At 35.8% G+C, this 13,737-nt stretch overlaps 1 protein-coding gene across 1 annotated transcript in view; it reads right to left on the bottom strand.

The window, feature by feature from the left end:
• Positions 1–13,491, bottom strand: part of RAD18 (RAD18 E3 ubiquitin protein ligase) — a 115,142-nt gene extending 101,651 nt beyond the window's left edge. The window contains exons 1-2 of the mRNA XM_063115055.1: positions 13,438–13,491; positions 8,892–8,973 (exon numbers count right to left, since the gene is read on the bottom strand). Of these exons, the coding sequence (XP_062971125.1) occupies positions 8,892–8,973; positions 13,438–13,491 (136 nt within the window). The remainder of the gene's footprint in view (positions 1–8,891; positions 8,974–13,437) is intronic.
• Positions 13,492–13,737: the final 246 nt, after the last annotated feature.

Here is a 13,737-nt window from a genome sequence, read left to right on the forward strand (position 1 = left end):
ATAAAAAGGATCATGAGACTACTATAAACAATCATACACCAAAAAATTGAAAACCTACAAGAAATGAATAAATTCTTAGAAACATATAACCTACCAATTCAGAAAGAAAGAAGTACAATTATGTGTTTGTAGATGATGTGTTTGTAGATGTAGATGATGTAGATCTTATATGTAGAAAACCCTAAAGATTCCACACAAAAAAAACGATTAGAAATAATAAATGAGTTCAGCAGAGTTGTAGGATACAAAATCAACACACAAATACCAGTTGTTTTTCCATGCACTAACAACAAACAATCCAAAAAAGAAATTAAGAAAACAGTCCCATTTACAATAGCATCAAAAATAATAAAATATTTGAGAACAAACATAACAAAGGAAGCTAAAGATCTGTACATTAAAAACTACAAAACATTGCTGAAATAAATTAAGGAAGACATAAATAAATAAAAAGACATCCTGTATTCACGTGTTGCAAGACTGAATATTGTTAAAATATCCATACTACCAAAAGCAATCCATAGATTCAATGCAATCCCTATCAAAATAGAAATGGTATTTTTGCAGAAATAGAAAAAACAATCCTAAAATTCATATGGCACTGCAAACGATTCTGAGTAGTCAAAACAATCTTGAGAAAAAAGAACAAAACAGGAGGCATCACACTTCCAAACTTCAAAACATATTACAACACAGTATGGTACTAGCATGAAAACAAACATATAGAAAAACGAAACAGAACAGAGAGCCCAGAAATAAACCCATGCATATACAGTCAACTACCTTCACAAGTGTGCCAAAACTACACAATACGGAATGGCCAGTGTCTTCAACAAATGGTGCTAGGTAAACTAGATTTCTACATGCAAAAGAATGAAATTGAACCCTTATAGATTAGTCCATTTCTGTTGCTTATAACAAAATATCAGGATCTGGGTGATTTATAAAGAAAACAAAATTTACTGCTTACAGTTTCAGAGGCTAGGATGTCCAAAGCCCAGGGAACACAACTGATGAAGGTCTGGGTGGTGGCAACAGTAACCCCAGTGTATCACATGGCAGAAAATGGCAGAGCAGAGATAGACTAACCTCTCCTGTGCTCTTCTTTTAAGGCCCTCAGAACCATACCCCTGACCACCATTATTAATCCATTCACTATGGCATGGTCCTACAATCTAATCATTTCTTCAAGGCCCCATCTTTCAATTATTATAATAGGATTTCCCACCCTCAACAGTTACAGTGGGAATTAAGTTTTGAGGAGACATTCAACCCAAGGCATCTTATCCTACACCATACACAAAAACCAACTCTCCACATGGGTTACAGACATTAAAGACTTAAACATAAGACCTGAAACTATAAATCTCCTAGAAGAAAACATATGGTAAAAGCTTCATAACATTTGTGTTGGCAACAGTTTCCTGGATATAACACCAAAGCACAAGCAACAAAAACAAAAATAGACAAATAGGACACATTAAACTAAAAAGCTTCTGCACAGCAAAGGAAACAGAGTAAAAACACAACCTACAGAATGGGAGTAATATTTGCAAACAATTTATCTGATAAAGGATTAATATCTAAAATACATAAGAAACTCATACAACTCAGTAACAAAAAAATAAATAACCCAATTTAAAAAATGGGTTAAGGACTTAAATAGACATTTCTTCCAAAAAAGACACATGAATGGCCAACAGGTATATGAAAAGGTGCTCAGCATCACTAATCATTAGGGAAATGCAAATCAAATCCACAATGAGATATCACTTCACACTCATTAGGATAGCCACTATCATAAAAACAGAAAACAAGTATCGGCGAGGATGTGGAGAAAATGCAACCTGTGCTCACTGTTGGTGGAAATGTAAAAATGGTGCAGCCACTACAGAAAGAATATGGAGGTTCCTCAAAAAATTAAAAATAGAATTACCATATGACCCAGCAATCCCACTTCTGGGTATTTATCCTAAAGTACTGAAAACAGGATCTCAAAGAGATATTTGTACTCCTATATTCATTAGAGCATTATTCATAATAGCTGAGGGGGTAAACAATCTAAATGTCCATCAATATAAACAGATGAAGAAAATGTGATATTACATATAATGGAATATTATTTAGCCTTTAAAAAGAATGAAATCCTGTCATATGCTACAAAGTGGATAAGCCCTGACAGCATTATGCTAAGTAGAATAAACCAGTCACAGAAGGACACACACTACATGATTCCACTTATATAAGGTATCTAAAGTAATCAAAATCATAGCAGCACAAAGTAGAAGGTGGCTGCCAGGGACTGGAAGGAAGGGGAAATGGGAAGTTGCTGTGCAATGATTTTAAGTCATGCAATAATGTACTGGCAAAAATTTGTTAATAGGGTAGATTTCATGTTATATGTTTTTTTTTTTTTTTTAACCACCAAAAAAAAAAAAAAAAAATCAGCCCTACAGAAAAGGCAACTCTAGAACAGCCCTAAACAGAGCTTAAAAAAAAACCTTGACAGGATCAATCTGATCTGGAAAACATAGTCTGCAACAACAAAATCCAACACTCCAATAAAGAATACAATGAAATCCAGACACTCAAAAATGTAGAGCTGGCCAGTTAGCTAAGTTGGTTATAACACAGTGCTACACCACCAAGGTCAAGGGTTTGCATCCCTGTATTGGCCAGCTGCCCACCCCCGCGCCAAAAAAAAAAAAAAAAAATGTAAAGACTGCAATGGCAAGCATCTAATCAAAAATTATCAGACATTCAAAGAAGCAAGAAAATGTGATCTGTAACAAGGAGGGGAGGGAAAAAAATCAGTCAACGGATACAGACTCAGCAATGAAAGAGATGAGTTAGCAGATAAGGAAGTTAAAAGAGCTATTAGGAATGTTCAATATATTCAAGAAGTAAAATACACAAACACACACAAACATAATGAGGAAAGAAATGGAACATAGAAAAAGGAAATATCTAGCAATACTTAAAGTGAAAATTTCACTGGATGAGACTAACAGCTGATAAGATACTGCAGAATAAAATGTCAATAAACTTTAAGTCGTAGTTGTCTGGTTCGAATAGGTGGTGGTAAGTAACAAGAGGAGCCAGGCAAAGGGTTTGAGGCAAGCTTTAATGGAAACGCTTTCGGGTGAGGTTCCGCAGCCAGCAAGGGAGTGAGGCGGGAGAAGTCGTGCCCAGGGTTGATACAAACAGGTATTTATAGGGGAAGGCTGTTGATGAGTTTTTTGCCCATATATGGTAAGGAACTGAGCAGAGCTCAGTTCCTGCCTTCCCGGGAGGGAGGGGAGAGAGGGAAGGGGGGTGAAGTTAACAAGATGGAGGCTCTGTCAACACTTTGTTGCCGCTTTCCGGTCCTCCCGATCCCGCAGGCCCAACACTAGTAATTTATCCAAAATTAAACCCAGAAAGGGGCGGGGGGAGAGGGAGGCCAAAAAGGAAAAAAAAAAAAAAGACAAAACCTCAATGTCTGTAGGTAAATATAAGCAGTCAAATAAAGTGTAATTGGAATCTAATAAAGTGTAACTAGAATTGGGGGTTGGGAACAGGTGGGTGAACAGAAAAATATTTGAAGAAACAGAGGCTAAAATTTTTCCAAATATAACCCCACAGACCCAAGAAGCTCAATGAACCCCAAACAGGACAAGCAAAAGTAAGCCACACTAAAGCACATCACAAATTTCTAAAAACAACTGAATAAAAGAAAATCTCAAAAGCAGCCAAAGGAAAAAAAGCACATTACGTACAGAAAGCTATAAATAAGAATACCATACCTGATTTCATCTGAAACCAGGAAAGTCACAAAACGGAAGATAGACATTCTAAATGGAAAAAAATGCTAATCTGGAATTCCATACCCACTGAAAACATCTTTCCAAAACTAATGAAATAAAGACTTTTTGGACAAACAAAAGTTGAAAGAATTCTTTGACAACACTACAAGAAATGTTAAAGCAGGGAGAATGAAAATGATACCAGAAGGAAACAAAGAAAAAAACAGTATCAGAGATGATAAATATGTAGGTAAATATATAAGACATTTTATTCACTTCTTTATTTAAAACATAATTGACTGTCTAAAGCAAATGTAATAACAATGTATTGAGTCTATAATATACATATACATAAAATGGATATGTGCACAATAGGATGACTAGAGAGAAGAAATGGAAGAATAGTGTTCAGTCTTAACTATTCAGGTTGCATAATATTGTTTGAAAAGATATCACAATAAGTTAAAATGTATATTTTAAACAACCACTAAAAAATAATAAAACAAAGAAGACTAATAAGTCAATTATGGAAAAAAAATACATTACTAAAAAAAAATGATCAATTTTTTTTTAAAGGCAGGAAGAGGGCTATCTGGTTAGCTCAGCTGGTTAGAGTACAATGTTATAACACCAAGGTCAAGGGTTCGGATCCTCATACTGGCCAGCCACCAAAAAATAATAATAATAAAATAAAATAAAAGGTAGGAAGAGAGGAAAGAAGAGATGAGCAAATTGAAAACAAAAAGCAAAGTAATATATTTAAATCCAACCTCACCAATAATTACACTAACTTTCTGTGATGGCAGAAATGTACCAATACAGTAGCTAATACCCACAAGCTATTCAACAGTTGAAATGTGGTTAGTACAACTGAGGAACTAAAGTTTTAATTTTATTTAACTTTAGCAAATTGTAATTAAAATGTAAATAGCTACCATATGTGGTAGGCAGCTACCATATTAAACAATGCAGGTCTAAATATTCCAAGTTAAAGTAGATATTGTCAGACCAAATTAAAGGGCAAGACTCAAATACATACTGTCTGGAAAAAAACTCAATTTAAGTATAAAGACAGGTAGGTTAAAAGTAAAAGAATGGAAAAAGATAAACCAAACAAACACTAAGCTTAAAGAAGCTGAAATGGCTATACTGCCAAAAAAAAGGAGACTTCAGAACAAGGAATAGTACTGGAGATGAAGAGAGACATTTCATCACAACAGAACAGTCAATTCACCAAGAAAACAAAACAATCCTCAATGTGTATGCACTTAATAAAGGCACCTCAAAATACATAAAGCAAAAACTGATAGAAACAAAAGGAAAAACTGATAAATCCACAATTATAGTTGGAATTTTCAACACTCCTCTCTCCCTATTGATAAAATAATAGCCAAAGAATCAAGAGAAACGTAGAAGACTTAAACAGCATATCAACTAACTTGACATAGTTGACATTTATAGAACATTCCACCCAAGAACAGCAGAATTGACATTCTTTTCAATACAGTCATGAGTCACTTAACAAAAGAGATATGTTATAAGAAATGCTTCATTAGGCAATTTCACCTTTGTGCAAACATCATAGAGTGTACTTAAACAAACCTAGATGGTACAGCCTATCACGCACCTAGTTTACATGGTATAGCCTATATTGTCCCTAGGCTAAAAACTTGTACAGCATGTTACTGTACTGAATACTATAGGCAGTGGTAAATATTTGTGTAGCTAAACATAAAAAAGGTACAGCAAAAATACAGTATAAATGATAAAAATGGTACACCTATACAAGGCACTTACCATGAAAGGAGCTTGCAGGACTGGAAGTTGCTCTGGGTGAATCAGAGTGTGAGTGGTGAGTGAATCTGAAGGCCTAGGACATTACTGTACAATACTGTAGACTTTATAAACATGGTACATTTAGGCTTACTGTAACATTTTTACTTCATAAATTTTTAGGTCTTTTTAAATTTTTGACTCTTTTCTAGTAACATTTGCTTAAAACACACATTGTACAGCTGTATAAAAATATTTTCATCCTCTCTATCCTTATTCTATGAGCTTTTTTCTATTTAAAAAAATTTTTTTAGCTTTTTTGTTAAAAACTAGGACACACACACATTAGTCTAGGCCTGCACAGTAGGTCTGTTTACATCAGCATCTCCACAAACATGTCAGTAATGCTTTGTGCTATGAAATTATGCCAGTTACAATATCTCTAGGCAATTAGGAATTTTCAGCTCGATTATAATCTAATGGGACCACCATTGTACCTGCAGTCTGTCGTTGACCAAAACATCGTTATGCAGTGCCTGACTATACACATGAAACATTAACCAAGAAAAAACATATGCGGGACCATAAAACGAGTCTCACAACATTTTCAAGAACTGAAATCAAAAAAGTTATGTTCTCACACCAGAATACAATTAAATTAGAAATTAGTAACAGGAAGATGTCAAAAAAATTCCCAAAATTTGGAAATTAAACAATGAACTTCTAAGTAACTCATGGGTCAAAGTAAAAGTTACAAAGGAAATTAGAATATATTTTAAACTGAATAAGAAATGAAAATGCAGATATCAAAATTAGTGAAATGCAGTATGACTTAGAGGGAAACTTATAGCTTTAAATGTTTATATAAAAGAAGAAAGATCTAATGTCAATGATCTCAGCTTCTGCCTTAACAAACTAGAAAAATAAGAGCGAATTAAACATAAATTAAGAGGAGGAAATAATGAGCTAAGAGCATAAATCACTGAAATAGAAAAAAGACAAAATATGGAAAACGAGGAACCTTAAAAGCTGATTCTTTGAAAACAGCATTAAAATTGATAAACTTCTAACTAGATCAATCACGGAAAAAAGAGAAGACAGACATTTCTAGCATCAGGAATAAAAGGGTACATCACTACAGACTCTCCAGACATGAAAAGAACAATAGGAAACGTTTTTTTTTTTTTTTTTTAAAGTTCTATGCCAAAATACTCAGTGGTTTTAAATTAAAAGGACAAATTTCTTGAAAAGAATTTAAGGTTGTTTTAACATTCAAAAGTCAATGTAATTAGCCTTATTACAAAATAAAGGAAAAAAATCATATGAGCATCTCCATAGATGCAGAAAACACATATAACAAAATTCAATACCTATTCCTGGTTAAAAAAAAATTTAAAGTCTCAGCTAACTAGGAGTAGAGAATAACTGCCTCATCTTGATAAACTTATGGAAATTTATTAAGAACATGATAAAACTTACAGCTAACATCATTTAATGCTAAAGATTGAATGTTTTCCCCATAAAATCGAGAATAAGAAAAGGATGTCCACCCGAACCCTTTCCATTCAACATTGTACTTGAGGTACTAGCCTGCATAGCAACAAAAAAATGAAATATAAGGCATACAGATTAGAAAGAAAGAAGTAAAACTGTCTTTATTCACAGATGACATGATTGTGTATGTAAAAATTCCCAAGGAATCAACAAAATAGATGCTGGAATTTAAAAGTGTACTTAGCACAGTCAGAAGATTAAAGGTCAACATAAAAAATTATATATCTATGTGCAAGGCCTGTGCAATGAAAACTAAGCAACACTGTTGAGAGAAACTTAAGAAAATCTAAAGAATGGAGAAATATATCATGTTCATACTGTACACCAAAAACTCAACATTGTCCAGATGTCAGTTCTCCCATACTGATCTCTAGATTCAATGCAATTCCAGTGAACATCCCAGCAAGCTTTTTTTGTAAGAACTGACAACCTTATTCTAAAATTTACATAGAAATGCATTTACAATGCAAAGATCTTAACAGAATTAAGGAAAAACAAAGTTGAAGGACTTACAATGCCTGACTTGACTACAAAGCCACAGGAACTACACTGGCACAGGATAAACATACGGATCAATCGAACAGAATAGAGTCCAGAAATAGACCACCCATGGTTGGCCGAGGCCATATTGACTAGGATAGGGAAAACCTTATCAGATGAAGAAAATGTTCACTATTTAATTGTAGTGGTTACATAGCATATACATTTGTAAAAACACTTGTACACTTTACTGTATGTAAATTATACCTAAATAAAGATAATGTCAAAATATATTTAGAAACAATCACCAAAACTTATCTTGTTTATCAATGTGAATCTTGTCTGGAAGGAAACTAACATTTATTAAGGATCCATAATGTGCCAAAGACTGAGTTCTGCAAATTTAGCTTCCACAATCATCTTATCTTCTAAGGCAGGAATTACTCACTAGATTTTTACATTTGAAGAAATATTGGGCAAATGCAAACTCATCCACCTAGTAAGTGGGGAGCTAAGAGTCAAACCTAATTATATCTCTAAAGCCCGTGTTGCTACCACCGTCATCCTTTTATTATGTCTTCTCATCAAAGGTACTACCTATTAAAACCATTCTTTTAGTCCTAACTTGATGGTTATTTAACTTTCCAAGACAAATCAACGTGACAATAGAAGAAAAATCATGAACATAAATAATCCATAAACTGGATGGCCAGCTCCTAAACAACGAAAGGCTAACCCCTATGCACTAAATACTTCAAGCTACAACATTTAAAAAAATGCTTATATACTAGACTCATTAAGAGAATTACAAGCAAATTTCAACATGAATCTTTCCAGCATCACACAGCAGTTAAGTGATAAAACTGTCTGTAATACTCTTCAGTGGTAAAAATCTTCCTCTGGGAAAATATTATTATTACAAATTTTTAAACTTTAAAATTCTACACCAAGTACTATTTGGTTGAACCACCTGTTATTCCGTTAAAAACAAAAATTCTGAAACTTAACATCTAAAAGTACTTCACAAATAAAGAACCACACATCATTACAAAAGTCTTTATTGCCATAAATGCTACAAAAGGCATAAAAATATCCAAGGGGGAGGTGGTAAAAAATATAGAAGCCTTAGAAAAACTTCAATATTCAACAGGGAGGTAGAAGAAAAGACCTTCTGAAATATTCAAGACAGAGGAGCTAAAGGTGAGAAATAAATATATGTATTTATCTTTGATGTTAAATTAATACAACCTCATGAAAAAATCACACTTTTACTAATTCACAGAAACAAAATATACTTACAGTTATGTGAACACTGAGGAATAATCATTGCAATGTTGAAATAGTCAAAGCAAATTCCACACCGCAGCAAATCATCTACTGTCTAAAATGCAAAAATACATACATACATATCAGAAAGACACCTAGATTGGAATGTCTGTCACAGAACTTCTTCTCCATTCCCTAAAAAAAATTTAATAATACTTTGTCAAATATACAAACTCAAAAGCTAACTCCAGATAAACTGCAAGGAATCTTGACAAATAGAGAAAAACCTCTCTTATGTGACTCTTACACATTCAAATCTCAGGCTACCCAAATTGCTTTAAACAGGTATAACTGATACTGTACAGATTCCTATGACATAGTGTCAGCCCTTCACAAAAGGGCTACTGTATTCCTGCTCCACTTTCCATGTGCTTCCAGTTCTTAATCCAAGCTTCCTCCTCTTCAGACCCCATCCCCTGGCCTACAGTCACTGTTAGGTAAAAAGTACCATTAGCCATATTTACCACACAGGTCAAGAAGCAAATCAGAGAATATTAAAGCCAAACGTTAGAAAACATTTTGTGAAAACCTTTACTTCACAAATGAAGAACTTGTCTCCAGTACAAGCACGCAATACCGGGCATGAATCAAGCCAGGACTAAAATTCCTGTCTCAAAAAAAAAAAAAGGCTGCCTGATTAGCTCAGCTGGTTAGAGTGCAGCCTTGTAACACAAGATAATGAGTTCAGATCCCCATACCAGCCAGCCGCATAAAAATAATAATAATAAAATAAAATTCCTGTCTCCTTACTGGTAGTCCAGTGCTTTCTGCATGGTACTACACAGCGAAGCCAAATGAGGAAGCCCTGGAAGTAGCTGGGGCCGGTGACAGCAGAGGGAGGTGAAGAGACAGACCATCAGGAAAGTCAGATATGTGTGTCAACGTGGAATGCAATCTAAACAGGAAAGGATCTATTCTTGCAACCTGAAATCTTTTAAATTATTTAAAATAAAATGTTCCTCCATTAAATAGAATACTGAGCAAATATTTTAAAAAATAATAAAAAATAGGGAGCTCTCTTACGTACTAATATGAAAAGATTGCCAAGATAGGGGAGAAAAGGAAGTAAAGTACAGACAGTACATATGGTATGCTACCTTTTGTTAAAAAGGGAGGGAGGAATAAGTGCATTCTATTTTTATCATATCATATGTATATACATAAAGGAATTCTCAAAAGATTCACAAGAAAGTAATAAATAATGGTCACTAAGTGTGAGGAAACCGGACTAATGAGGGACATGGTAGGAGGGAGAATTTTACTTTCCATTTTATAAATTTTTTGAACTATGTGACTCTTCTACCTAAATTTTAAAAATATAAACAAAAAAGACTAATGTCACTAACAGTCCCTATGGTAAAATATTGTGTAGCCATTAAAAAGTATGCTTTCAAAGAATAATCAATGCCACAGGAAAATTTTCATGTTTTAATGGATAACTTTTGTTTGTTTTCTTAATTTTCTTTGTTTCATAGATACTTTTTATAAAAAAGTCAGAAAGCAAACCTATAATTATATTACATAATAATAGCAACACTATAGTTTATTTTTTATTTTTATTTTTATTTTATTTTTTTTTTTTTTGTCTTTTTCGTGACCGGCACTCAGCCAGTGAGTGCACCGGCCAGTCCTATATAGGATCCGAACCCACGGCGGGAGCGTCGCTGCGCTCCCAGTGCCGCACTCTCCCGAGTGCGCCACGGGCTCGGCCCGCAACACTATAGTTTAATCTTCATAACAATCTTATGAAGTCCATAGCATCAGTATCCCAGTTTTAAAGATAAAGCCTATCTTTAGACAGAGCTGCTAAGTGGTTGGATCAAACCCAAAAAATTGACTCCAAGGCGATCCCAAATGTTAAATGTACAAAAACTGAAGGAAAATAAGAGAAAATGTTAAACAGTGGTTACCTCTGGATGGTAGGATTATGGGTGATTTTCATTTTCTTTTATTTTATTCTAAATTGTAATGTTTTTTCTGTGTACACATATTACACTTATAATCTTTCAAAAACTGTAAATTTTGTTAGAGTAAAACCAGGGAAATAAACATTAAAATGCTAAAACCTTCTATTATTCTGGATGGTAAGCTACCACAGACAAAAAATCTAGAGGATTATGTTAAAGATCAATGAAGAGCAGAGGCAAGACCAGAAGCAAGAACCAGCCTATTACACTTTCTTATATATGCCATCCTCTTCACGAAGGAGAATGGTTCTGAATGTGACAGTGCACCAGATAAGCTATAACATTCTTGGGCAAATTTCCAGTCATCACTCTGAGAAAGTAACATGAACATCATATGTGCCTAATCCAAACAAAAATGCCTGAACAGGTTAGCAGATGCCCCAAAATTTCTTTAGTTTAGAGAGAAAAAGTGAAGGGGGAAGTAAAGAATGGGTGAAAAGAGTTAATAATTATAAAGAAAGTTCTAATGTCTTTTGGGTTATAGATCCCTTTGAAAATTGGATGGAAACTACGGACTCTCTTCTCAGAAAAACAAACATACAAACAAAAATTTTGTATATAATTCCAGACACCACAGTCTTTCTATGGACCCTAGGCCATGGATTCCAAATCAAATTTCTATTCAATATAAGAAAGAACTTCAGTCAGAGCTGCTTTTTGTAGAAGTTAGTTCTTTACCCCTGGAGGAGTTCAACCAAAAATTAGACGAGAAATTCGCAAGTATGTTATAAAAGGGATTAAAATATTGGAGGGGGCTGGCTTTCTAACCTCAAGATTCTATGATTCTAATGTAAGCTAAACATGGGCTTAATCAACTCTCTGGTTGAACACTCATTGAATACTTTCTGGTGCCAAAGTCTATATTCCTTGCTGTGGTGAGATATCAAAGCCAGAGAAGACATGGAACCTACCTCTGAAGAATACCATGAAGTTGTAGGAATATGTAATATACGCTTAAATCTACAAAGCAGGAGTTTTACAGATTACAGAGCTCTTTCACTTTCTTTATCCTATCCAATCTTCATGACAACAAATAAAAAGAGAAGAAAAGCACATAATATGTGTTAAGTGCTAAAAATAAGAATAAAGATATACTAATTGAATGTTTACTACATTCCAGATACCTTTAATCAATAAGAAAATGATTTTTGAGCATCCATTTTGTGCCAGTCACTGTGTTAAGCACAGTGAATAAGCCAGCTGGATCCCTACCCACATACATCAACTCATTTAACCAACTCTATGAACTGTTTATTTTTGTCTATAGTTCATAGTTGAGGAAATTCAGGCTCAGAGAAGTTAAGTAACTAATTCAAGGTCACACTGTTAATAAGAGGCAGAGACCAGATTTAACCCAGGACCACTGGAAGTCAAATATATTCTCTTCTCCACTGCATCTTGGTGCCAACGCCACCACAACCTCAAAAACCACAGCTTGCCCGGATCCTTCCACAATATCAGCTTTTCACCATGGGGATATCTCAAGTCCCCAAGCACTGCAGATGACACTGATGACACCGGGAAGAACAAGGCCTTATACCTACTTCCCTCCCCAAAGTCCCTTCACTTAATCCTCAACATCAGCTTTATGAGTCAGTGGGACAGAAAATATAACACCAAGTTTACAAAACTGAGCAACAGAAAGAGAAAGTTATCTTACCAACAGTCGAAATGAAAATAACCACAGAGCAAGAAGAAAAACCATGAAACTGATGCTTAGCCAGCACAGCAAAGTGCATCTGCTCTTAAGCAAACCTAGCAGGAATCCAGGGCTCACCACTACTGTAAGTGGAAAGTGATATGCCTTGCAAAGACAGAAAGTGGCCACAAAAATAAATGTCTTTTAAGTGAAACAACTCAATAAAATGAAAGACTAGTGCTGAGCCTAAGTCCTGATCTCTGTTTAAAAGAAAGAGATGAGCAGGGCCTGCACCTGGCTCACTTGGGAGAGTGTGGTGCTGACAACACCAAGTCAAGGGTTAAGATCCCCTTACCGGTCATCTTTAAAAGAGAGAGAGAGAGAGAGATGAGCAATTGTTAGAGAGGAGTTAGGACATGTTAGGAATTGGGGCATACGTTAGGATAAACCAGCCCTAGGCTTCTTGAGGGCAATTAGAAGAAACGAAAGGGCATGTAAAGGAGACTACCTGCTTCCCTATGTGTTTAAATAAATGTTATCTGGTGCGGTGTCCACCCAGAATCATGTCCGATGTCACTGTTTACATAGTGCTTGATACACACTAAGCTCTCAGACAGGATTAGCTGTCATTGTCGTTGTCACTGTTTAGAATAACTGCTTTTCTCGATGTCAGTGTTATAGCTGTGACTGAACCACAGAATACTTGCCTCAGCTCAACATGACGGACCGAGACCTGTCTCTGTCACTTCTCAAGGGAGGAAACTGAGGCCAGAACCACGCGGTCGCCAAGTGGCAGAGCCGAGCGGGGTATCCTGGCCCAGCTCGCCGCTTGCGCCTCATCTTCTCTCTTCCTCAAGGTGGGGCTGGCCTCCCGCGAACACCTGGGAATCCCCGACCTCCCCGAAGCACTTACCTTCATGACTCCCAGGCCCGGAGGCCACCGAGGCTCAGCCAGGGGGTAGTCCATGGTCGTTCCTGAGGATGCTGGGGTCCACCACTTACTGGCCTCCCGCGCTCCACTGACACTCGAAATTCCCCGCGCTACTGCGTTACGTCAGCAGTCCGCGACGCGCCTGAGGCACGCGCGGGGCCTGCCGGGAGTTGTAGTACCTGGGTGAAGCGCAGCCGAAGATGCTCACGCTGCGCACGCGCCAGGCTTCTGCGGCGCCTCTCAAGGCACCTGGTGAGTAGTTAAAAAGCCCGGGCCAGTTGA

The sequence above is a fragment of the Cynocephalus volans genome, chromosome 11 (assembly GCF_027409185.1).
Source record: "Cynocephalus volans isolate mCynVol1 chromosome 11, mCynVol1.pri, whole genome shotgun sequence".
Classification (NCBI taxonomy): domain Eukaryota; kingdom Metazoa; phylum Chordata; class Mammalia; order Dermoptera; family Cynocephalidae; genus Cynocephalus; species Cynocephalus volans.